Source organism: Myotis daubentonii, chromosome 1 (assembly GCF_963259705.1).
Source record: "Myotis daubentonii chromosome 1, mMyoDau2.1, whole genome shotgun sequence".
Lineage (NCBI taxonomy): Eukaryota > Metazoa > Chordata > Mammalia > Chiroptera > Vespertilionidae > Myotis > Myotis daubentonii.
In genome coordinates, this window is record NC_081840.1 from 17,843,848 (window position 1) to 17,871,005 (window position 27,158).

Below are 27,158 nucleotides of genomic sequence, written 5' to 3' on the forward strand. Positions count from 1 at the left end.
TTTGAACGCACCCATCATGTTATCTGGACCAGTTATATGCAAGAGCCAGCTCATGATAATTGATTGCTACATTTTCAGCAATTTTTGCAAGTGGTTGCTAAACACAGCCATTATAAAAAATAGTTAAAATTACAATCAAATACAGTATATTAAAAACAAAGGTGAACAACTTAAAATTCATTACTTCCTGGTTATTTTACTACATTTTATTACTACCTATGCTCTTGAGGTTATTGATGTGTATAGTATCTGTATGGTGAAAATACATAGAATCATTTACCAATTCTGAGTTTAGTGTTATCGTATGTGTGACATGCAATCAACCATGGTGGGAATGTTTCACACTATAGAAACATCACAAGTTTGGACTGTGTATGTCTGTGTATGTGCTAGTTCTTAACATTTATTAGCAAGCTGCTTTACCTGGCTCTTCAAGAATAACCCTCCCTCCAGCCTTTTCCACCTTCCCTCTCTCCTTTCTTTATTAGAAAGTTCTTCTTAGTCCACAGAGCCCATTAATTTCCTCTTTGTTCTTCTCTTTTCCCTATGAGCAGCAAAGAGCTACCCTGACATGACTGAAATCTCATCATAAAATCATTTACCTTAAAATGTTTTCTCTATTTTCAGATTAAAAATATAGGCATTTTTATTTTAGAAGCTATTTAAAAATCTTTAATCTATTAATCCCTTTTATACTCTCCTGCTCAACCTTTATAAATAAGGAGGTGAAATCTTACAGAGATTCATTTTCATACTGTTAGTATCAAACAAATCAAATCATTCCAAATTATACAGCAAATTTCCTGGATAATCACAGGTATAATCCAGAATCCGATTAACTAACTGGTCGTTTTATTCCAGTTCTGTCTCTAGATAATCAAACCTTATTCTCAAAACTAAAGCTATTGTATATGTCATGTTCTTTGGAAAGAGAAGAGAAGGAATTTAGGTCCAACTCGAAGTGCTGGCTCTTTAATTCTTCCATGAATTAAAAAATAAAATATATATCGTCTGACTTGAATCAAAAGATAATCTTACCTCAAAATATGCATGAGGTAGAACCAGTGAGTTAAAAAGATTTTATCCCCCTTTGGGTCCCTTGCCAAACACATTTATATGTTATGTTAAAATACATCAACATTAATGAATTTTATAATTAAAAAATATTCAGATGTACACAAATGCTTTACCAATTCAGGAACAGGCACTACTCTATACAGCAGAAATGGTGTTGCTTCCTCACACTAGCATTTTCTGAAAAAAATTTCTGTTGATCTGTCTCCAAAGAAAGGTTTAACTAGAAGACTGATAAGCTATGGGGAAAAAAAACAAACAAACAAAAAAAAAAAACAAAAAAAAAACACAACAAAAAAAACCTCTTTGAAAATTAGCTCTTACATGAAATCCCAGTAATAGTAAAACCATTTAATCACACCAAAAAAATCAACAAGGGTTTCTTATTGTTGTAGATTGGGTGGTTGTTGGGCTATTATTGTTAGTGGTTTCCCACTGTAGGTTTTGCCTCCTTAACTGGGTAAAAGGTTCAACTTACGACTTTCAGATGCAAACCACAGTTATCAGCCTCAAAATCAACTGAACATTTGTTTTGCTTTTTTGTGAAGTTCCCCAGGGGTAAGGTTAAAAGTAGAAACGATAAGGGAGTGAGAAATCAAGGGAAATCAAGGGAGAGGATTTCAAATCACATGTTACAAACAGAGAACAGAATCACAGAACGATACGAAGACAGTGGACTCCAAGACAGGATGGCAAGACCAGACAAGAGACACACATGCTTGACTGCTGTGCAAGGAAAAGCAAACAGAGGAACAAAACCAGACAGAGATGCTGCAAGAGCAGCTCTTGGGGCTACTATGACCCGATGCAAATAATAATAAAAATGAGAACCCATGGAATTATAACTACAAAAGAAAGTTACCCCCACAACTCATTCACTGGACTTGCTGGGTTAGCCTGGATGTGTCACTGGATGAAACACAAGATGGCATCATTAAAGCCCATGCGTTGGTGATGGAGGCCATGGTTAGTTGATCAGCTACGAAAGTGTCACTGCATGCCACACAATGATCCTGGGCTTGTCCAGAAATAAAAGATACAACAAATACTCTATATCTGCAATAAAATTCTTTTTATGCCATCTGAAATTTGTGGAGAGGGATGTGCTTCTTTGTTTGTTGTTCCTGCATGTTTTTCTTTATTTCTTTTTTTTTTTTTGTATTTCCTGGCTTATTTGTCCTCTTAATTGTCATAAAGGGGAGAGTAAAGGCAAGTGGCCTGTGCAGATATGGGGAAAAATAAAAAAGGAAAAGGGAGGAAATTAAAGGGAAAAATATGCATTGGAGGAAGAAGAGGAAAACACTATTTCATTCTTTTGTACACAACTTTCTTAGATTTTGTTGGAGTTTATTTTGTTTTAAGCATAAATACTGGAGGGATATGCTGAAGGGGAAACATTCGAAATTAGGATGGCAAGAAAAGATTTTGTTGCCTTGTTTGATTTGTATATCTATAAATCTCTCAGTATTTAAAAAACAATGATTATAATTAATCTTAAAGGATAGCAATGAGTTAAAAATAGCCATAATGACCAAAATACAAAATATGAATCAAAACATAATAAAATAAGTTGAACCACCAAAAATTCATGCGGCACAAGATGAGGTGAAATAACATAAAGTGTTTTTCAAATATATACAAGGCATATATCTATTTATACATATATGCAGGGATGTGCATATGTGGATAGATATATCTGTATTATTTTTCTCTCCACCCCTCTCAGGGATAACTGAAGTATGGAATCATCATTGTAATTATGATAAAGAAGAAAGCAAAACCTAAAGAAAAATTAACATGCGTTGTTTACCAAGTTAAAACAGTATCATGCATGTTCATGTTGGCTGATGTAAGAATGATGGTGTGAATTTCTGTGTAAAACACATGGCTGATGGCAGGGGCTATTGCTAATCTCTGATTTTACATTAGTTGGATCTCATCTATACTGTGTCTACTTATATAGAGAGTGAGAGGCACTATAAATTTAGTATGCACACATATAAATATATGTGTATATATATAGGTACACACAGTACATACTTGGGCTTAGGGGAGAAAAAATATAGAACATAAAGAATATAAGAAAACCCATAAATGCCTCTCTTTTAAAACCCAATCCCTCTTTATTTATTCATTTTTAGGAAGGATTTGCTTAATGATTTCATTAAGCTAATTCCTTATCAACTACTTGCACTGGCATTTGAAATCAGGAAGTTCTCACAAGTTTAGTTTGAAATTCAACAAGCCCATCCTTAAGCTATTACCTAAGAAGCCCTGACCCCAGACCAGTGATGGCGAACCTTTTGAGCTCGGTGTGTCAGCATTTTGAAAAACCCTAACTTAACTCTGGTGCCGTGTCACATATAGAAATTTTTTGATATTTGCAACCATAGTAAAACAAAGACTTATATTTTTGATATTTATTTTATATATTTAAATGCCATTTAACAAAGAAAAATCAAACAAAAAAATGAGTTTGCGTGTCATCTCTGACACGCATGTCATAGGTTCACCATCACTGCCCTAGACCATACTGTTACATGGGATTCAAAGAAAACTTTATGACTGAACTGTTCTAATTCTTCCACTGTAATCAATCAGAAATTCTGTACCCCCAACAAGATACAGAAGAATGGTGTTTGGGGTTACTTAATTCTGTCCCTGGCTGGCATCATCTGTAATTGTTCTTGCTTGTCTATGAATGGGGTATGCTATTTGCTGAATTAAAGAGCTCTTTTTAGAGTTTTGATAATGTTCTAGGAATTTCCAGTCATTGTCTACACTGTTTCTTCCCTTCCTATCCATTCTTTTTTTTTTATTGCCCTTACTTTTCTGTCCTCCCTAATAGACAATAAATTCATAGTAGTAATGAAAAATGTTCTATAAATAAGGGATTTATTAAATTTTCAAATGAAAGCATATATAATTTTTTCATTTATTATTTTTATTAGATTTGTTATTTTTGTTATGGAATATATGATAATGGTTAATCCATGAATCTGAGCAATGAATTATATAATTGCATAACAACTTCTTAGGACACTTTCTTATGCTTATATTTCTACTATTACTCCAATTTTCAAAAAGATTTATCATTAGGGATTTAAAGGGCACATGTTTGTTCCAATAGTTTAAAAATTAGTTTGGGTTGGGGTAGAGTTGGGTTATTAAGAAGTGATACAATTTATCACTGAGTAGGTTAATGAGTGAAAACAGAATCTCTACCATTCAAATTTGGAACATCATGTGCCAATGAACATACTCTATTAATTTATAGATCAGCAAAGGGAATTAAAGAATTTGGATCTAGCCTAGACCTTATATATGAGCAACTGTTTGCTTTTGCATGTATTATAAATATATTATAAATCAAATATAAGAATGACTAATGTCTACAGCCAATACTGATTAATTACTTTAACAAATGTTACATCTACTTACATTCTGCTTTCCAAAGCTAAATCATTTCTCAGACTACTTTATTGGAAGTGTTTTTAAGTGTCCCTGAGCTCTTCAAGGTGAAGTTCTGGACACTGTGATACTCAAACATCCATATAACATTTAATTTAGCATTTACTATTTTACTATACACCAAACAGCCACTCCATAATAGCCACTTGACTAATAACATTTAAACATGATTCTCATTACCAATCATGAGTTCCACCTGGAAAAAATTTTTCTAAAATTAAAAAAATAAAATAAACCTTTCTTTGTAATAGAAACATACAAGTTGCTAACTCTTCAAGCTTGCTGGAGACACTTATGTGTTTATAGAAAAACACACAAGATTACAAACATCATATTTAGAAAGCAATTTACTTTTTTTTAACCAAAGATTCTGGAGAACAAGGCTCTATTTTTATTTTTTTTTTATCCTGTGTTAGAAAAGTATTACTGTCTTAACATTGCAGTGTCTTAACACTTCCCACAATGTTCCAGCAAATAAAACCAGGAATGATTTGGCAAACTTTTAAGCAATTCAGTGCCAAATTTTCATATTATAAATACTTCACTGGAGTATCTCAATCTAATAAAGATTAAGAATCCAGTTTCACCTGGAGAATACAAATTGGGGGATGCTATTGGTGTTCCGCTAAATTTAAATTTTACCCACATTGGGTTGAGTATTATAGTGAAACTAACAATAACACCAAATGCAAATGTAAGGACTTTGGAGTTGAGGAGTAAAAAGACATCTGAGAAACACTGTGGAAATAGTAATTATTTGGTGATCTCAGATTACTGCCATCAGTTAAACGTTCCCATCAATCCAATCGTTATAAAAGTTGTTTAGCACAGTACTCTTGATGATGAATGTGTTTCATTTTTACTTCCTTTTACTGTCTGCCCTCTGGTGGAAGTGCTGTCCCTTGAAAAACCTAGTTAGCTGACAGCCAGGAAAAAAATAGCCCTGGATAATTGCTGGATGAATCAATATAGTTGTTAATTATTACCATGTCAATTTCTCAAGTGTTAAAGGGATTTCTTTTTAATTTTTCCTCTGCTCTGTGACTCCTGCCATCAAGGACTTTTAGAGTTTGAGGCCATAAATATATAAAATTTAGGAAGTTGATAATTTCTAATTATAAAAAAGCTAATCTAGGAGTATATTTGAATTTCCAAAGATGGAAACACTGGGGATAGGAACATAGGAGAGGGAGAGAGAAGAAACAGAAAGTCAATGTCATCAATTTCTCTTTATTTCAGAATTGTTTTAGATCACAAAAGTGAACTTACTGAATATCTTAATTGTTATTTCGCTTCCATAGTCTCATGAAAAAATTCTATTTTCTAGTGGTTATTTGAATTCTCTCAAGTGCTCTATATTTTTGTTATTGTTGAATCTGGATATGTAAGAAGGACAATAAAATATGAGCTTACTGCACAATTTAATATCAATAGAGTATAGTTGGGAAGGAAACATGTATATGCAAAGTCACAAATCTAAAATATTTTTAAAATGTGTACTTTAATAAGTATAAAGTATATAAAAATTAGGTTAGCTTGTGGAAAAGCTGACCAAGATACATAAATTAAGAAATACAAGTGTTTATCTAAGTTTTCTATATTTCTTTTTTTTACAGAATATTTATTTAAGTTGTTTAATGTATAATTTCTCATTAGTCATTTTGGAAGTCCTTTATTGTAAAGACAATTCTTTTGCTTGAGAACAAACAGCAGCCACAGTGTCAGTGATTATTCAGGACCTCCACTTTGTATATATTCAACTTCTTCTTGAGACACAAGTTTCCTTTTATATTTCTGAGGTAATATTTTTATTATTTCTGCAGTGTCTGGTGGACCCTGATGTATCAGCCAATCTGATGATTTACTTCCCTTAGAATGCTGAGAAATTAAAGAAGAGTGAGATGGTAGTCCTGCTGATCTCAAAACTTCTGATACATTAGGTTTAGGATTATCTCTTCTGTTAGGGAACCTTATTAATGGAGTATGTGGCTTGACTACCTGCACTACCCTGCTAGCAGATACCATCTTGCTGCCCATCATGACCCCAAGAAAGGGCAGCTTTCACAAATCTAAAATATTAAGTAGACACTCACTTCTTTTGTGTGAAACATATTCAACTTCTATAAATTAGGAAAGTTAAAATCCTGACCCTCAACTTTAGGTAGTTAAATAGTGATTCTAATATTCTTCTGAATATTTTAATTTGATGCAGATGGTTTTATACTTTAAAGGCTCAATTCTGGGTTTTTTAAGCAAATATTAAGAATTTGTGATCTTACCTTTTACTCATTATAAATGAGCTAGTTCCCTGGAGTAGAAGGGATAGGGAAAGTAGAGAATTCATTTTGTTGAACACATGTGGGTTTGTTTACTTATATAAAATTATATATTTTAAATAATTCAGTAAGTTTTAATTAGCTGATTAAGGGGAAATGAAGTCAGATGGATGACAAATCTCCTATTTGAATTTAAGATTATGAGGTACTTTGTGAGTCATATAGATTCAATCAATGAATACTAATTGAGCTTTCACTCTGTGTCTTGTTGTCATGGTTTAGGACCTAAACCTAAACTTGAGGAGGGTATTGTTTTTTAAAAACTCATTTACATATTTTTCAGAGAAAATTTGAGATCTATTCAATTTTCAAGGTTTCTAAACTATCATCAACCAAACTCCAAACACTTTGACATTGTCTCTAAACATCATTTTACTGAGCTACACCAAATTTGAGTGCCAAAGAGGGCTTTTGACATGAAAAGCAATTGCTTGCTTCTGACTTAAAATCAGCAGCTTTAAGGCCAATTTTAACTTAAAGAAAATTAAGTAAGAAAACTAATTTCATTTAAAATGTGATGCCCACCTGAAAGTAAAAGTTGTTGAATTAGCACATACTAAACTGCCCAAATTTATGAAGAGCAAGAACTTCTAGTGGATTTCAATCAGAAAAGAACTTATAGAAGCTAAATGCCTTATAACTGAGGTAGCTAGAAAATCATACACTTGCTAGTACAATGAGAGAAGACAAGGTAATGTTAAGTAAAATTGAGCAAGGCCTAGGTAATTAGCCAAATTTAGTGTATTTCCATCAAATATCGAGCACGGCAAAGAGTAACATTTTAGAAAGTGAGGTAGTGAATTAGGTTGTTTAAAGTCAGAATTGTAATCTCATTATTCATATGGAAGTTCAAGATTAACTATGTCAAAATTATGTAACTGTCACCATTACCTGTTGTTGCATGGGCAGTAAATGAAATCCTTCTCTCTAGGTACTGCAAAAACTAGCCCCAAAAACAACTGTTTAATTGTTTCTAGATTTTAATCTCCATTTTTTGAAAATGTGAAGGCTATGGAAATATTTCCCATATAATACCAAAAAGTGCTCGATAGATCTGTGCTCTATAACCTTCATCAGTGTTAATCTGGTCCCAGAGCAAAACTTGCACATCAATAGGAATATCTATCCCCTTCCCCTAAGGACTTTGCCTCTGACAAATGTCCCTCTGTCTCTGAATCACTTACCAGGAGTACTTTATGGAGTAAATAAAATTAGAAAGAAGAAATGCTCATCCTTCAAATGTGATGAGTTGAATGATCCCAGGCAAGGGAAATCAATAGCTGTGTCTTAGAGCGCATGTTAGCTACTTCAGGGTTGGCATCCTGTCACCTGATTTATTTATATACCCTTCCCCTACTCCCTTGCAGAACAGAACAGATTGTTTAAACACTGCTTTAGTCCCCCCACACACCCAATGTAATTATATTACTAAAGAAATTACTGGCATTGAATTCTGTCCTCTGCCTTTGAATCAGCAGAAACACCTGTGCAACCACTAAAAGGCCAATGGACTTCGTTTGCTGCCACTCAAGTTTGGAGCTGTTCATGTTCAATATCAAATGGCAACATATAATTACACCTGGGAGCTGTACAAGTTGTGAATCTGAGATCTGGAAAAGACCCTGTGTTATTAGAGAGGTTGATATGGAGATGACTATGTGGGGTAGGGGGAGGTAGAAGGCGAAGGTGGCAGTAATATCTCAAAATGATCAAGCCTCAGTTTTTATATGAAGACTTAAAACCTATGGATTTGAGAAACATGTTTGTGTATGTATATGTATATAAATATCACTGCTATAAAAGCAAGAAAACCAGAGAAAGAATAAACGTGATTAGGTAACTATTGATCATGAATCAGTTAATATGGGGATCTTGCCATATTCATATGTGAATCCCTAATACCTAGTACATGACTAATGTACACAAAATGTATTTGTTGGCGAGGTAATTTAGATGGTAAAGCTCCTTGTTCTCTTTTTCCCCAACAGTTCATTTATGAGAATTATTAGAACAGTAAGGACTCAAATCTAGAGATGCATTGTATCCTTCCTAAGTGCTAAGAAATATTTATTAAATGAATGACTGAATGAATTAATGAATAAGCACTTGGTGTATAAGTTCCGGTATAGATTAAGTGTATCTGCCATTTTTTATTATATTTTAGTATAGTTGATATAAAAAATATATTAGTTATATTAGTTTCAGGTGTATGATATACCGATTTGACATTTTTATACCTTACAATGTGATCACCTTAGTAATTCTAGGAATCATCTATCATTCTTCAGATTTATCACAATATTAGACTATATTCCCCTTCACCTTTTTTCATCCATCCCCTCTGCCAAACATCTCCTTGGTCTGTGTTTCTATGAGTCTGTGTTTGTTTCGGTTTGTTTGTTTGTTTGGTTGGTTTGGTGTTAGATTCCACAGATAAGTGAAACCATATTGTATATTTCTTTCTCTGTCTGACTTACTTCCCTTACATTAATACCCTCTAGAGTTAAAACCTCACTTAATACATTGAGATAATTACACAATAATTTGAAAAAATATCTGACTAACCAGATCACATTTACTTTTCTCCCACACAAAAGGGAACAGATCACACTTCAAAGTGAAAAGGCCCCCCATAGTGTTATGTCCCTAGTCATGCTAAGGACAGGCACCCACAGAACTTCCTGGATCCAAAGCCACTTGCAAGTCACCAGCAGTCAGGCTTCCACAAAATGTGAAAACTTTTAAATCATTTTGGGTAACAGATATATTTTTACTTCTGCTATATTATTTCTTCATGAAGCTTAAATTTCTCTAGAATTAGCAAAATAAAATGTTTACTGGCTTGCGTTTTTAAAAAAAAAGGAAAGGGGAAAAATTAAAGCAACCCAAAGAATCAATTAGAAAATTCTATTTATTTCTCTTAGCTTTTGCAGAAATAAGATCCTAACCCAACTCCAGCTTTTAATTCTTTTAAACATACACAGAAATTCGATGATATCTGTTCTCTATTATACATATATATATAAATGTTTAACTTAGAGCAAGTCTCAAAACAGATGACTTGGGAAAGTTGATAGGAAATAGTCAGGGACTACAGTTACCTACTGGACATTATATCATATAAAGCTCACTCTAAAGAAAGGCTATAAAACATCAAAATGTATTTGGGTGCAAATGGGGAACACACAGAAGCTCCTAATTGCCAAAGTCCTCTGGACTTCAGCACAGCGAATACATTTTGAAGCATCTCAGCATTGACATGGCATTGCTTGGTACTAATTTTGTGTTTGCTCTATTGCTGCACAAATTCTCTAAAACACCCAATGAACAAAATTAGTATAAATATAATACCATGTGAACTGCTGTTGAAATCCCATGGAAAATGTTTCTGTTTTTTTGGTTTTGTTTTGTTTGCCACTTAGGCTCAGAACAATTCATGAGGTTTAAATGATCATTACAGCTCCACTTTGGGTTGATAATTTTTTTTATGTCATTCCACTATAGGCCTTCATGCCTCTACCCCACCCTGTCAATTTCATAGCTGCCACTGGCCGCTATGCATTTGCTGTTCCCAGGGTCAATCTGGGTGTTGGATTGCTCAAAGTTAGGTTGAATACCATGGATTTTTCTTTATCAAGGAACTGACTTTAAATTTCCCTGGGACCTTGTTACTCCTTCCATGGGATTTGATGCTTTAGATTACACATTTATATTTATATATGTATGTTTATACATATATAGATATGGGAAATACACACACATTAACACACTATAATATCTATACAACACATGTCTATTCACATATATGTATGTATTGTTTTTTGCAAATGAAAAAATAAAGCAAGCAAAACAAGACTGACCTAACCTACCTGTACTCGGTTCACATTCAACAAAGTCTTCATCATCGCTTGAACATTCAGCAGATGATACAAGGTCATCTGATGTTGGCTGTTCATGTAAAAAAATAAGAGGTAGGGGGAAGAGAGAGGAGAGAGAGATAAGGAAACCAATGAACAAAAGCATAGACAACTTATCACAGTGGCCTGCCTCTATCATTATTACTGTTTCACTTCTCTAAGAGGGCACGCTGTAGGATGCAGAATTTTTCTCCCCTGTAGCTTGGAATGGCTTTGGACCTGGACAATTTGTGTGGGTCTTAATGTGAAGCTGAGTGACCCAAAGTGGTTCTAGGAGATTCATCCCTAACCCACACCATCATATGGTGCAGCCTGACTTTATTCTGACTTTAGTTTCAATTCTGAGAATCAGATGGGCAGGAAATGGGCTATTGCAAAGGGTGGGCAATACAAGAGTACAAGCCAGCCCAGAAATGCGCTACAGCTTTGAGAGGATTTTAAATGCATATGGTGTGTGGTGTTGAGTGTATGATTTGGTGGTTGTGAATCGATAGGCTGGCATAATTAATGAACGTTGTGGAATGCAGTCTGTTCAGGAACAGGATAAAAGCTTCCCTAGCTAGCAGCAATGTCTTTGTGTAATTGCTGCAATTAGCTGAATTAGTAATGTGGACCAGCAGAGAGATACCAAACGACTGTCTCTCGACATAGGTAAGGCTGTTTCTGGAGAGAAGATAATCTCTTGTCGCAATAATAGTAATTCAACTTGAGACCATTTGTTTTTCTATTGGATCCAGAGAAACTCTCCGATTGCAGGGAATCTGCTGGGAGAAATATAGGGGCTGTGGGTATGGCCAGTTAAGAAGGACTCTTGCTACATAATAGATGAGAAGACTTCTTTGTGTGCCTGGTACATGCACAAGAAATACTGTTAAGTTAATTAACTAATCTATACATCTTATATAAAGAAACACATTTTTGTCCTACTATGTACATAGGGCAATATACAAATAGAGTATATACTAGTTTGCTGATATTATTCCTAATGCACTGAAGTCTGAATCCATATTCAAGAGCAAAGGCAATTATAAGCTAGATGCTGCACAAGACTTGTATGCATACTTATTAATTAGAGTTATTATTAATTCAACATAATTTTTACAACAATTCTTTGAGACAGACATAATTATTATACTTTTAAAGACAACTGAAGTTCAAAGAGACTAAGTAAGTTGCTGAGGGACACACAGCTAGTAAGAAATACAGTGAGGATTTGAATAGATAAATTTTATTCTTGCTCCCCTCAATTGTGTCCCCTCAAATTCCTATGTGGACATTCTAGTTCCCACACTTCAGAATGTAACTGATATTTTGAGGTTAGGTCTTTAAAGAGGTAATAAAGCTAAAATGAGGTCATTGGGTAAGCCTAATCCAATATGACAAGTGCCCTTATCAAAAGATGAGACTAGGACACAGACACACCAAGAGGGGTAACGATGTAAAGGCACAAGGAAAAGACAGCCATCTACAAGCCAACGACAAAGTATCTCCCCCCGCCCCCGCCCCCCCAAAAAAGTAACTCAGCTGACACTGTGACTTTGGACTTCTAGCTTCTAGAACTATAAGAAAATAAATTTCTGTTGTTTAAGCCACCCAGTCTGAGGTACTTTACTTAGGGCAGTTCTAGCAACCAAATACCCATATGCTTCGTATTCCCAGCCAACACCTTTTTTGAAATAGACATACTAGGCATAAAATTATTGGGCACAGGAATGAACAGTAGAAAAAACACATTTGGTCATTGATTTCACTTAACTGACGGTGGCAGAGAGGTGCCTTAACCCATGTTATTGATCTTTATTCTACATCTGACAGGCAGATACTTCTACCCCTGCTCTTCCATAAAGTAATAGAAGGATAATTTTCAAACATACTTTTTTTTCTCAGTTAAATGCTATTGAAGTGTGCATTTCATTTCCAGCAACTGATGCTGTCAGTTGTGTCCTGGAGCCCCATATTTCCTTTAGGGAAAAGGCCAGTTTACTCCCCTGGAGGTTCCCGCTGGAGGCCTCATGCAGGTCCACAATGGGGTATTTAGGCAAGGGAGATGGCAAGGGAATAAATGCTAACTGTACACACGCAGAAGGCAATAGACACTATTTTTGGAAGGGCCACAATCACTATTAGATCTTTCTAAAGGATGCATTATCTCCTGGGGTGATACCTCCTCCAAGGAAGCAACGATTGTTTTGGGTGAAGGGAGCAGATCTTAGATGTAACAAGGGTTTATGACCTACCAACAGCCCATAGTACTTAAATAAATATACAGTATATCTGTGGCATTAAAATTTTATAAGATAAGGGCAATTAGGGAAAAAAAATGTATCAAAAAAACTCCGTAGAGGGTGGTAATGAAAAAGTGGTTGAGAATACACTGCTATGGTATAATCAATTGGAAATTAATTGTTAGTGACTTAATTATAAGGACCTTACAAAATAGCCCATGTACTGCCTAACTAGCTTTGGTCCCTGGAAATGAGTGAAACCTGATGAGTTAATGACAATCTAGTGAGCACATCTCAAGAACGGAAGGCCAGGGTATAAAAAGGTCATTGAGCAACTGTATGAAAACAATGCATGATTCCAACCGAAACCAACCAAACAAACAAATAAAACAACCCCACTATAAACATTAACATAATATTAGTAGAATCTTCAACGTACTTCTAATAAATTGATCTTAATTTTTATTGGCCAAAGAAATGATGAATTTTTTTTTCAAGAAAAGTGCTAGACTCTGAGATTGAAGAATATTTACTATTTTCTTCTCCCTCCTCCACCTTCTAATACTACCTAAGTTTTCTCCCCTGTGGTTTGGATAACATTGTACATAGCTACACTCTCCTTCCCCATTACCATCTCAACTCCTGTCCCCAAAATTGGCCCCTACCGCCCATGTAGACCCCATGCATATGCTCTTCCATGTTCTTGCTCCCTTTCTCCCCAGTTCACTGTCTCTGGGCCCCACTTCCCAGAGATTTCTTTTCTGCTGGTCTTCTCTATGAATATGGATAAATGCAATATTTCTCCCAGGCAAGAGAGGCACATTTACCAGCAGTTCTGACAAATAGTGGCTAGACTTGAAGGTTTAATGAGAGGGAGACTATTAGATGGTGGTAAGAGCAAGCCTGACTTTCTACTACACTTTCAGTTGGTAACCTGGGAAATCAAGTTATTTCCCTCTCCAACCCTCAATTTTTTTTTTAAATCAGTAAATTGGGATAAACAGAGAGTCTCATTATTGGTTGGGTATTAATTTAAGTGTAATGTTTAAAAGTGAAGTTCTAGCCTGGTTGGTGTGTGAGTGGGTGAGCATTGATCCATGAACCAGGAGGTAGAGGTTAGATTCCTGGTTAGGGCCCATGCCAAGGTTGTGGGCTTGATCCCAAGTAGGGGGCATGCAGGAGGCAGCCGATCAATGATTCTCATCATTGATGTTTTTATCTCTCCCTCTCCCTTCCTCTCTCTGAAATATATAAAAACATATATTTTTTAAAGTGAAGCTTTATTCCTGGCATATGGTGCATGCTCAAGCAATACTAGCTAAAACTAACTCAATCAATCAATAGATCAATCAATCAATAAAAACAATGCATTGGCCATGAAGAATGATAAAAAGTATATACTCATGAAGATGGTAGGAGAGCTAGATAAAAAAATGATATTTGATTTCTTTCCAATGGCTCTATATCAAGACATTAGGTATAGGCCTTAGGTGAACTCAGCCCCTCTTATCTGTCCCTCAAACTTCATCATCATTATTTACAGCCCCAGCCAATGAGACTCTCAAAGCAATTACACATATCTCACTCCCTCCTTGACCAACATCACTATAACCAATGTTGGTTTATCTGGAGAAGCTGGCTCCCAATACTAACATGCAGGCCCAGAACACTGCAGTTTCAGAAAAACTCATTCTGTCAGGAGCAACAAACTTTGGTTTGCAAAGAACTCAGGATTAAGAATATTATATTTAAGGATTTATTATTTATTTATTTTCCAATTTTGTTCCTGTCACATAAAAAACTCAACAAGTACAAACCAAGGTTTTGGGATATGCACTTAGGATCATATCCAAAAGTAATGACAAGTTGATTCAAAATTACCCTGGGAATACCCCCGGCCTTCCTTTAGTGCCTTTTAGTATTCTTATCTGTGCCCTTCCACAAACATAAGTAAATGCAGGTTCTGACCCCGAACCTTGGAAGAAAAGGCATACTTCTTTGATTATTGATTCCATGGCTGGTATAATATAGCAGATACACAAGGTCTCGGGATACAATTATTATGAGTAGAACAGAACTACAGACTTTTGTCTTTAAAGAAGATCCCACTTCTAGGAATATATGCTAATAACCCCCAAATACCAATCAGAAAGAATGTATGCACCCTATGTTCATAGCAGCATTATTTATAACTAGAGGCCCGGTGCACTAAATTCATGCCTGGTTGGGGTTTCTAGGCCTGGCCAGCAATCAGAGCCTATCAGGGCCATCTCACCCAGTCCTGATCAGGGCTTGGCTGGTTGGGACTTGCGAGCTGCCAGCCAGGACCTGCCGGATAGGGTGGGAGGGTAGGGGAGAGGGCTGCAGGAGGTTTGCCAGCCAGTTGGGGGAGGGGAACTGGGGGAGGTTGGCTGTGGGAACACACTGAGCATCTGCCCCCTGGTGGTCAGTTCATGTCATAGTGACTGGTCATTCTGGTTGTTCAGTCATAACGGTCGCTTAGGCTTTTATATATATAGATAGCTAAGATTTAGAAACAGCCCAAGTGCCCATCAGTAGATGAATGGATAAAAAACAAACAAACAAACAAAAAACACGGTGGGACATTTACACTACGGAATACTATGCAGCTGTAAAAAGGAAGGATCTTTTAACCTTTGGGACAGCATGGATGGACCTGGAAAATATTATGCTAAGTGAAATAAGCCAAACTGAAAAAGACATATGATCTCACTTATTTGTGGAATCTAATGAACAAAATGAATTGACCAACAAAATACGACCTGAAGCAGAGAGGCCTGGACCAGACTGACATACTTTGATGTGGTAGTGGTGGATGAGAAGAGATAATCCAAAGAACTTACATACTCACTAGAGGCCCAGTGCATGGATTCATGCACTGGTGGGTCCCTTGGCCTGGCCTGTGGGGATCAGGCTGAAACCAGCTCTCCGACATCCCCTGAGGGGTCCCAGATTGCGAGAGGGTGGTTCTTGGGTGATGCACCCCAGAATCAGGCTCCCTCCTCTCTGGTTCTGGGTGCATCACCAGAGAACTGCAGCTGCCAAGTCACCACAGCTCAGCAGCTCCTGTGTTGAGCGTCTGCCCCCTGGTGATCATTGCATGTCATAGCTACCAGTCGGCCATTTGGCCAGTCACTTAGGCTTTTATATATATAGATATGCATAGCCCATGGACATGGGCAATAGGGTAGTGAAGACCTGGGAGGGTAGAGGCTGGGAGGAAGGGGGAGTGGGGGGGTTAATGGGAGATATATGTAATGCTATCAACAATAAAAATATATTTAAATGCAATAAAACAGCTAATATGCTAATAATTTATAAAAGTAGCAATCTTAGGCTGTGTGGGTGCATTTTTACAAAATCACAATCATTTTTTGTGATTACTCATAATTCCTTAGAGAAAAAGAGTAGTTAGTACTCTTGAGAAGAAAAAGATATATGAATTACTTATCTAGAACCATGCCTACTAATAACATTTACCACTTATTAGACATTTGCTATATTCAGGCTTTGCGCTAAGAAATTAATGCATATTAACTTTTTTAGTTCTCATAATAACTAAGGGTGCAGACATTTATAGTGACATCTGCTATTTTGAATGGTCCACCATCCATTCTCCTTCAAGTAACAGCACTGCTTTAGGAAACTCTTCCATTGTATAGTTATGTCAAGAATGCTCATCAAGGTGCATTTCATGTCATCTTCTCCACATTTCTCCCCTTCATCATGACTGTCTAAAGCTCTCATAAGTACCAATGGCTAGGCTTACAGTGTTTACCTATTATGGTTCCCAAATGTCAAAAGCAATAGTATAAGTCATTCTAGAAACAATAAAAGATCTATCAACCCTCAGTGATATATGCCTATATTATCAAGGTGTTCTATTCATTCATTTATTCATTCATTCATTCCTTTATTACTTGAATAAATATTTATTGAACACCTATGTGTCAAGCACTGTAACAGTTATGAGGAATAAAGTGATAGATAAAACACAGTTCCTCTGTTCTGGGATTTCACAGTCTCTGAAGAGGCATCCAAGTAAACAGGCAAACACTCTATATAGTAAACTGAATGCTAAGGCAAGCATAAATGCAAGATGCTAAGAGAACAAATGGCAAGGGAGAAGAGATAGCTCCTGGGCAGAGGGGGAGTACAAAAGGAGCCCTTTGGGACAGGCAGTAGTGCAGCAGGGAAGCTAAGAGCTCTGGGCAGGAGAAGGGCATTCTAGGTGAAATCAAGTCTAGTGAAGGCTCAGAGGTATGAAAAAGCACAGTTTATTTGCACACCTATGAGTAGTAGAGGATGACTGGAGTGAAGGGATATATTAGAATGACAGTATGGCAGCTACCTGAATTATCATGTGGTTCTCAAAAATTTGGATAATGAACATGAATTTAATATCTTACGCTATCAGACTTTTCTTTTTTTCCCCCTCCTCACACCTCACCATATCATCCTTTGCATTTCCTTTGAAAGCCAATACACATGATTTCAAAATACAATGTGTAGTGTATGTCTGATTGCATCCATTTCTTCACAGTGAAGATTAAAGACCTTACTTTGTCTTCTCAAGAGGAGGAAAATAGTCTCCTGTCCCTATTTATTAGCCAAGTCCTATATTAAAAATAATAATTCACACCACCCTGTTTTAAAATATGTATTTCATATTTTTAATTCACAAGTTGAAATTACTTGGTTCTGTATTAGGAATCATAAAACTAAAGGTAGAAATTATAATAACTTTCAATAAAAAAAATTCTCTGGCAGGAGCCCTCTTTATTCCTTTCCTGAAAAGATTTTTATTGCATTTATATTCTTTTCTCCTCCTACCAATGTTTATTGAAATTACCTTCAGAATAAACTGGGCCAGAAGAAAGCTCAAAACTCTGTCCACCCAAGTAAATTTATAGGTATATTTGTCTCCCAATTTCCTCGGTTTCACAAACCTCGCTTCTCATTTTCCTCCAACGAGTTATTGTTTTTATAATCACCTGCTCCCAATTATTTACTTTGAAGGTCTCTGACCCACTTCAGCACAGGAATGGTCCCATGTCATTCTTCAATGCTATCTATCACTGGGCTCTGAGAAAAATGCCTGCACCGCCCTCAGAACAGCTGGGGATAGTTTCAATGGGTCCCCTCCTTACTGCCCTGGTGTCTCTCTGTGACTTCCAGTTCCATCCCTTAGCTCTTTATCTTATACTGAGAATAGGCTAATCATGTTGAGGGATAATCATTTTTCTCCATCCAGCTCCTTGGGAGCACGGTTATTTGACGGAGTTTAAGCACAAGATAAAATAAGTTCTGCCACAGAACAGCTTTATGAAATTATAAATAACACACTCAAGAATGATGATCACCTTTCTTCCAGTGAAAAAGGAAAAGAGAAAGGTCCATAAATATTCTGCAGGCCCACAGAAAACAGCCATATATCTCTGCAGCTGCTTCATACTAAAAATATTTCAATTCCTTCAAATGTTTGGTGTTTTCCTTCCCCTTCTACACTTCCATTCTGAGACGCAGTTGGCAGTTTGAGTCTCTCATAGGAGGGAGGGTCTCACCCAGTTTTGTTCTGAGTGTGCATTCTCTATTTAAATAAAGGATGTCTGAGATTCTTTTAATTAAATGAAAAACCCATTAACTATATGTAAATCTGTAAACTTTAATGAGTTTTTAGAAGTTTGACCATCTCAATTTAAATTTATCTATTAAGATTTTTTTTATTAAATTATTGGCATTGAATACTTCCATCTCTGATCAATGTTAATAGATAACTCCCTCTTCCATCACACACACACACACACACACACACACACACACACACACACACACTACTGATGACTAGATTATTTTTAGTTGAACCAAAGATATATAGATTATTAGCAATAATCTCAAACTCCCCATCCCCCATAATTAGCACCTTCATTTCACTCAACTCAAACTGAATACAAACACAACCTTAAAACATCATTAAGATCATATAAGTGTGATTATCTATGTATTCCTCATTATATTCTGAACATCCCTTTATAGTCATCTTCAAAAGTGCCACTGACACTATTATGCAAAAATGAAACAAATGATTTTAACTCATACTCAAGTGTAAAAGACAGGGCATACCATAGACAAAAAGACAATGGTGAAGTCTGGTTAAGATGCTTTCTGAGGTCTCCTTGTGTCCTACTGATACCCTTGTAGTAACCTGGTTATTATTCAAAGGGGAGATCAGATAATATAGGCATGTCATTCCCACAGCTTTTCCCCAAAGCTGCTGCATTTAACACTCTCCAAGTCTGTCCCCCACTGATTGATGGGGGGAGGGACCAGACAAGGGCACTTTAGACACATACCCAGTAAGGTCTGAGTGCTGTGGGAAGATGCTTCCAGTCAGTCACACCTGGGAGAAAGTCAGTAAAGTCAGTGGGCAAAATAGACATGGCCACTGCAAGTGCTAAACCTGAATATTTAAACTTCCAAACAAAGGAAGTTAGGAATCTCTCTCTCTCTCTCTCTCTCTCTCTCTCTCTCTCTCTCTCTCTCTCTCTCTCTCTCTCTCTCTCTCTCTCTCTCCTGTAGCAGGGGAGGCAGTCCCCTGCACCCACATGGCTCACAGCCATGTGGAACTCCACACAATAGACTAATGGACTCTAACACATTAAGTGCCCAGCCTGTTTTGTCTTCTGGAAGGAAAGTATAGTGTCAGTCACCAGTGAGTGACATGGTGCTTAACGTGTTAATTAGCTTGGATGCTGAACTACACTCAGCCGCAGCATGTCTACTGGAATCCCAGCTGCCCCTCTTTCAGGACTGGCTTAAGGGCGATGGGACTTTGGAACCTAAATGTAACTCCATGCAAATAAAGCCTTTTTTTGCATTTCTTTCTCTCATGGGAGCTTCTGAAAATTCTTATTTCAGCAGAACCCCAAGAACCTTAACCCTACTCCCATGAGCTTGGGAGGAATTTGATTTGATGTTCTGGTAAAACTACCTCTATCTGTCTAAGTATCTTTATTGGAACAACACCCAGTAAATTTTAAAACCATCTCCTGAGGTTCATGCCATTGTGTGTGTGTGTGTTTTTCTTTTCTTTTTTTTTTTTTTAAGATATTACTTTCCTCTCTTCTCTCTATCCACTCCTGGAGATAATCACTTGCCAAGTTAAGATATAGCTGCATACATATTTTGTTTGGCTCATATTTCCATGGGATGGAAATGTTTTAAAGAGAAACACCCTGGGCTAAAGATCCTGCATTCAGCATAACCAAAATTAGTGAACTGGAACAGAACTCTTCAATATAAATGAGCTGAGGGTTAGGCAGACTCAGTCCTTGTCCTCATGGAGTTTACAGAAGACTGGGGTTTGAGCCAGGCCAAACAAGAAAACACTGATTAGCTCATCACTGGTTAAATCATCAGATACAAAAACTTAAATTGAGGTTCATAAATGGTAGCCACTCTACCAAATAGCAATTTACATAGGAATCCAGGCATATAGCTTCCCATTAAACTCTGCTCACCCTCACTAGCCTCCACATTCTTCCTTTTCTTTTCCACACCGTATACACTAGATCAGGATAAAGAATGATATGATTTATAATAAGTTTTGCTGAAGAATTAACCCTTAAGGAAACCCCTTTGCAGACTCAAGATTTAATTAACAATAGAAAAACCAAGCTAAGCTTAGCCAAATTTTGTGTCAAGGATTAGAGTCCTTTGTTTTTATCCTTGAGGTCTTCCAAGATTACATAAATAAATGTGGTTCGACACCTTTTGTTTTCTCTCTCTTTTCTTCCCAGTTTTAAGATTTTTCTTCCATCTGTTCAAAAAACGAAGGGTGGATCAAGAGAGAGGGGAGGGAGGAAGGAGAAGAGAGCAGGTAGAAGGGAGATTAATCTATCTGTTGCTCAAGGCAGCCTGACAGAGGGAAGAGGGGTATTGAACCACAGAAGATTAACCAAACTTCAATGTACCTTCCCAATAGCAAAAGGAATGTAAAGCTACGTGGTGTTCCACTGATAAGCAAATCCCTCTAAATCCTTTCAATTTATTTCTTGGCCTGGAGAAATTACATATTATTTAGGAGGCAGGAAAAAAATAAAAATGCCTACCGAACCACACACCATCTCCAGGAATCTAGAGCCAACGTCTATTGATTATGTACACATAAAAGTCTGGCTTTCAGACTGCTTTTCTTATTTTCTCATTGGTGCAGTCCTCTTTAGGACCACTAGTCAGAAAGGTTTGTCTGTGTTCCTCTGTAAACTCTTTTGGTGTTCACCACCAACCTTGTTCAGTATGCAGGATCTCACCGTTACAAAGGAAGGCCAACAACATAGCTGCAGTTCCAAAGAACTTTTATTTCTTTCTCTTTCTCTTTCTCTTTCTCTTTCTCTTTCTCTTTCTCTTTCTCTTTCTCTTTCTTTCTCTTTTTCTTTCTCTCTCTCTCTCTCTCTCTCTCTCTCTCTCTCTCTCTCTCTCTTCCTTTCTCAAATTTGATTTGGATGTGAAAATTCTGAACTAAAGTTTTCATTATGGAGAGCACCAATGTGTGTTTGTTTTGCGTTGATATGATTCATTTCTCCATGGTCTTTCTGATTCTATGGTTCAGGGAGAAGAAATGGGTTTTTGAAAAAGAATAGGAAAAATAGAATCTTATTCTTGGTGAGATGGTCTTTCTCTTGGCCCTCTATTTTGTAGTCTAATCTCACCATCTGGCACAGGAGAAACAGCCCTCCCTGCAGGTAACAGCACAGCTTAGAATACTTAATAAGACCCAAATATTAGAGGAGAGAGGGAGTGGAAGGATAAAACCAGTCCCGGATATTGCTCAGCAATTCTGAAAACAGATGACAGGTCAGCCATTCAGTCCAGAGAACATAGCAGTGGTTCTCAAACTTTGGTCTCCTGATGAAGTAAGATGTGCTAGATGAGCAGGAGGGAAAGGAGTGGAGAACAGCAAAATATTGGGTATCAAACGTAAGTCCTGATATTCTTTTTTTTTTTGTCAATAGGCCACTTTTACTGAAAAGAATGTGTGATGCACGTGAACATCTGCCAGCTCTGTTGGTGTAGACAAGGGTTGAGAACTGCTACCTTGAAACTAAGCATGGCTGAGGTTTATGCCAAGTAAGCAAGAAGCGAAGAAAGAAATGCAAGCTCCAAGACACTGCAGAGTAAACACCAGAAGGAAGAGCATATTAATTAGCATAACCTAGAACTTAATATGTGGCACAGGAAATTTACCTAGGCCATCAAATGCAATGAAGTGAATGTTAAACACAACTGATAAAAAAGACAAGATTGCTTTTTCCTTGTTACACTAAAAAGAATATTTAACTCTCAGCTATGTACCATAATATTAGAATAGTCAGATAAAGGTGTCAGAGCAACAGCAGCAGTTAAAGCAAGGTTTGTGCATTTCACATGATTTAATCATCAAATATTGAGATAGGTCCTGGTGATCTGCCATGAGTAAGTCTGAGTCAGAACTATGAGAGAAAAATGAGGGCCAATCTATAATAATAATAAAAGCATAATATGCTAATTAGACTGGACATCCTTCCAGATGTCCTTCTGGAAGACCTTCTGAATGAAGCCATGGTGGTGGGGAGCGAGGCAACGGCAGCCACCATGGTGGCAGGGGCCAAGCCCCTTGCACGAATTTTGTGCATTGGGCCTCTAGTCCTATATAATAAAAGGGTAATATGCAAATCAACTGGACAGCCGAACGACTGGTGGCTATGACACACACTGACCACCAGACGGCAGATGTTCAATGCAGGAGCTGCCTCCTGGTGGTTAGTGCGCTCCCACAAGGGGAGTGCTGCTCAGCCAGAAGCCCTGAGCCAGGCTCATGGCTGGTGAGCCCAGTGGAGGTGGCGGGAGCCTTTCCCGCCTCCACAGCAGTCGGACATTCCCAAGATCTCACTGATTGTGAGAGGGTACAGGCCGGGCTGAAGGACTCCCCTCAGTTCACAAATTCCGTGCATCAGGCCTCTAGTTAAACACTATAATTTCAAACCCCAAGAGAGTATAAATGCAAAGGATTCTGGCTTTGAAATGAGAATTTATCCCTACTTACTCATGTCTAGAATATAATATCAATATTCCACAGAGAAAGATTTGGGACTGAATTAAGATGAAGCTCTTTGATTTGTATTACAAGTCCCAAGTCAGAAGAAGTTTTCAGATAGTATTGCATGAGACATTCAGGAAACCAGATGGACTCAGCCTCCAGACGTCACTCCCTCATTTCCAGGCTGCAACTAGCTGTAAAGGAATAACCTTATCTTGGAGGCTGGTTTAAAATAATTTGCAAAAGCAAACACAATTCTACTTCTGTGTGAGAAGGGACAAGACTATTTCTCATTTGTGATGGATAGCAAGACAAACAAGTTTTCCTTGTTCTAGCTTATAAGCAATAACATTGATTCCCTGGCAAAGTGGATTTTGGAAATACACAGGTGTAATCCCAGGCATGAGACCTATGTGGTCAGAGAGGTTGCTATGCTCACAAGGGTGTTCGTTGCACTTGGTTGAATGCTCTGCTATCACAATCTTGAAATTCTTTACCATTTTAATTTTGAACTTGTGTTTTGCAAGTGAAGTTCAATGAGACACAGGGGTATGTGCATAAACAAATGAGATGCATGCAACATGTGTGTCCACCCCATTCCTGCTACCACAGCTACATATAGAGTTTCTCATGCCCCATAAGCACATGATTCTGGGGACCTACCATGTATGGTAATAAGATGCATCAGACAGATATCTTTGAGTACATTCCTGAATCTTTCTTCCAGGAAGGTGGGCACTGTCTTCCAGACAAGAGTGGCTAGCAATAAATTCTCAGTCCAAAGCTGACCTCCTATGCATTTACCTCTTTTAGGGCTTCATATCATGTCCTTTGAAAGGAACACACGGGTAAGTGTGTTATACCCACTGAGTGAGGAGGGGTACTGACATCCCCAACAGGCTGTGCTTCCCTTTGAACAAAAGTTGCTTAAAAAGCAGAAAGAAGGCAATAGTGTTCCAAGAAACATGAACAAACAAGGAAGCCTATCCCATCATTTCTTATTCTCTGTACTGGCCAACTACTTCCACTAACAATAATGCCATAAAAGAGAAAAATCGGGCAATGAGAGCTATTTTTCCTATCAGTTATACCTTATTCATTAGCAAGCTGAAGTGAGAGGGTGTTGGTAGAGGTGTGTGTATCAAGAGGTAAAATGAATACAGGTGAGTAGGTCTTGTGCAGTGTTTCCAGGCTCCTGGCATGAACAAAATACATTTACTTACATATGTGAACTGTGAAATGCCAATCATGTTATTTCAGTGATTCCACCTTTGAGTTAAATACTCTCCTATTTGCATTTTAAACTGGCCTTGCACAATATGAAGTTGAATGGTAATATTCATACTAATGGTTTTAAAATTTAGCTTATCTTTACTTAAAATGGAATTAAATGGCAAAAACAAACCCACAAACAAACACTATGGCCAATTGAGAGACTGTGGAAGAAGAAAGAAAAAAGCTTGATATTTGATTACCTTTTCCATCACTTTTTCCTACTTTATTTTGCACTGGTTCCTGCCCATTATGTAAGCTGCCCCTGAGAACAATTCTGCAAAATGTTTTGAACAGGCCAAAGGGATCTGACATGGTTTTCAGTAACTCAAATGATGACAAATAGTCTGTGTTCCTGAAACTGGGTCCTCTGTGCTTCTCTCCTGGCCTCACGCCTATGGGTCTTAATCAGCCTTCTTTTGTCATGGGTTCTTTAGGAGAAAGAGCGCCACTGTCTCTATACTCTGTTGGCTCTTCCAATGCCCATGCTCACAGCCTCACTCCCCTCTGCATCTGCCTAGACCACTGTTCAGTACATTCTAGACAATATCTCATCATATGGTCCCAGGCCTTGCTTATTCCCAACTCTTTCCAATTCTGAGTAGAGTTTTAATGTAACCACTTTCAAAAACAATTATGTCCCAGCTTGCAGGGCTCAGTGATTGAGTGCTGACATATGAACCAGAATGTCACAGTTCAATTCTGGTCAGAGCACATATATGCCTGGGTTGCAGGCTGATTCCCAATGTGGGGCGTGAAGGAGGCAGCCAATCAATGATTCTCTCTCATCACTGATGTTTTTTATTTCTGTCTCCCTCTATGAAATCAATAAAATTATATTTAAAAATAAATAAAAAAGGAATTATGATGGCAACATTTTCTGAATAATGTGTAATGTCCTCAAATATGCCCAAAGGTAGTGTGGTGGATGGCAAAGCCAGAACTGAGAACTGATCAGATAGAACCAAGGACCTTTACTAGTGTAGACTGGGAGGCAAGCTTCCCTCTGAGGACTTAAGGAGCCAGATCTGGGGGAAAGTGGGCTGTCCTCCCACAGGAACCCTCTTGGAAGTGAAAGTTCAGTAAGTGCCAACTCTGCTGAGTCAGTGGTATCCTTAAAAACTGTGTCAGAAGAATATTTTTAATTTACACTCTGTCTCTTTGAAAGAAATCAATATGCCGTTTGCTGAAACTATTTTGTTTTAAATCTTAGCATCTTTATTTAGCTTTTCTGTATTTTTACCCCTAGTCTTTTAAGGAGCAAAGAAAAAAAAAAGTGTTTTCTTTGTATGTGTATTGATTCAGTCACTCTGAGCAAATAAATAAGTAAACAACTAAATAAAGCATAAGAGTAGCTTTGATGATGATCTTTTAGGGATCAAGATCTCTAAGCAACACAATCTCTCATTCTAGGTGATTGGAAATAAACAGAAATCAATAAGACAGGATTACTTGGCAATAAACAAGAGAAGCCACATTCATAATTTAAGAGGCTGCTTTTTATGCACTCATTACTGAAGAATGCACGCCAGCCCCATTCTATTTTTGCAGCTCATAGATTTCCTCCCAGCATGTAGTCAGTCTCTGGCACTTTTTTTTTTTTTTGAGAGGTGCTGAAAAAGCCTCTGTAACATATATGCAGAAGCTCCTGCATTCCCAAGGCTGCTCTGAGGAACCAAAGACAAAAGAAGGCACTGAGCACACTAGACAAGGATTAGCTCCCCGAACACCTCCTATTCCAGACCGCTCCATGTCCTACAAAGTGCTAGGTGAGGAGGAAGGCATGGCATAGCATGGATGTGTCTATGGTATAGCAGGAAAGGCGAGTGTTAGAGACATTGTCAATGTCCATTCTGCTCTCCCTCCTTGCTAGGGCTGGCAATGTGACCAGCTTGATCAAGCGTCCTTTTCAACTAGAGGTGGCCATGTGGCACCGATACAGACAAAATAATGACGAAGTCTGCTAAAGATTTGGGAAATTCTTATTCTATTCCTGATCAAAGAGGAAGACTTGGTTGACCTGACTGCTTTCCCTTGGGTTTGGATGGGACAATCAGAGCTGCAGCAGCTATCTTATGACCATAAGGTGGCAAGTGTGAGGTGAGGGAAAGGCCAAGAAAGACCCGAGAAGCTGACTCACATTGTTATATATATGAGGTGGACACCAAACGCAGTTTTCTACTTTCCAGACTCCAGAATTTTTAAATGAGAAAATATATCTCTTCTTCAGTCACTGCGGGCCATGTTTTGTGTTACAAAACAATGAAGACAATCCTAATGTAGAGAGAGCAATCCATAGAGAACAACAGAGGCCGAGGTGATGCCAGGCACCAGTGAGTGGTCTCTGCTTTGGTGCACATCAGTTTACCATGTGGCATTTCAACAATCTCCACGCAGGACTGGGAAAGCTCCACAGTCATTTCAATGCTTCATCAACCAATTCTTTGGCCCAGATGAGAGTCCGATGGGAGTTCAAAATAGGAGAGATGGCCCTAGGTGGTTTGGCTCAGTGGATAGAGCTTTGGCCTGTGGACTGAAGGGTCCCAGGTTGGATTCTGGTTAAGGGTACATGCCCAGGTTGCAGGCTCGATCCCCAGTGGGGGCCGTGCAAAAGGCAGCCAATGAATGTTTCTCTCTTATCATTGATCTCTCTCTCTTTCTCTCTCTCTCTCTCTCTCTCTCTCTCTCTCTCTCTCTCTCTCTCTCTCTTTCTTTCTCCTTTCCTCTCTTAAATCAATACAAATATATTTTAAAAATAAATAAA

General features: G+C 37.6%; 2 protein-coding genes across 5 annotated transcripts in view; both read right to left on the minus strand.

Annotated features, from left to right (window-relative positions):
- Positions 1-27,158, minus strand: part of NRXN3 (neurexin 3) — a 1,138,093-nt gene that overhangs the window by 43,230 nt on the left and 1,067,705 nt on the right. For 3 of the 4 annotated variants that reach the window (XM_059689087.1, XM_059689077.1, XM_059689066.1), the window contains one exon: positions 10,751-10,829. In XM_059689087.1, the coding sequence (XP_059545070.1) occupies positions 10,751-10,829 (79 nt within the window). Of the gene's footprint in view, positions 1-10,741; positions 10,830-27,158 lie in introns of all 4 variants that reach the window. The other variant, XM_059689096.1, reaches the window with a different exon arrangement.
- On the minus strand, positions 6,146-6,627 carry LOC132215614 (alpha-ketoglutarate dehydrogenase component 4). The gene has a single exon (XM_059664132.1). The coding sequence runs from the start codon at positions 6,583-6,585 to the stop codon at positions 6,274-6,276; it is 312 nt and encodes a 103-aa protein (XP_059520115.1). The 5' UTR covers positions 6,586-6,627; the 3' UTR covers positions 6,146-6,273.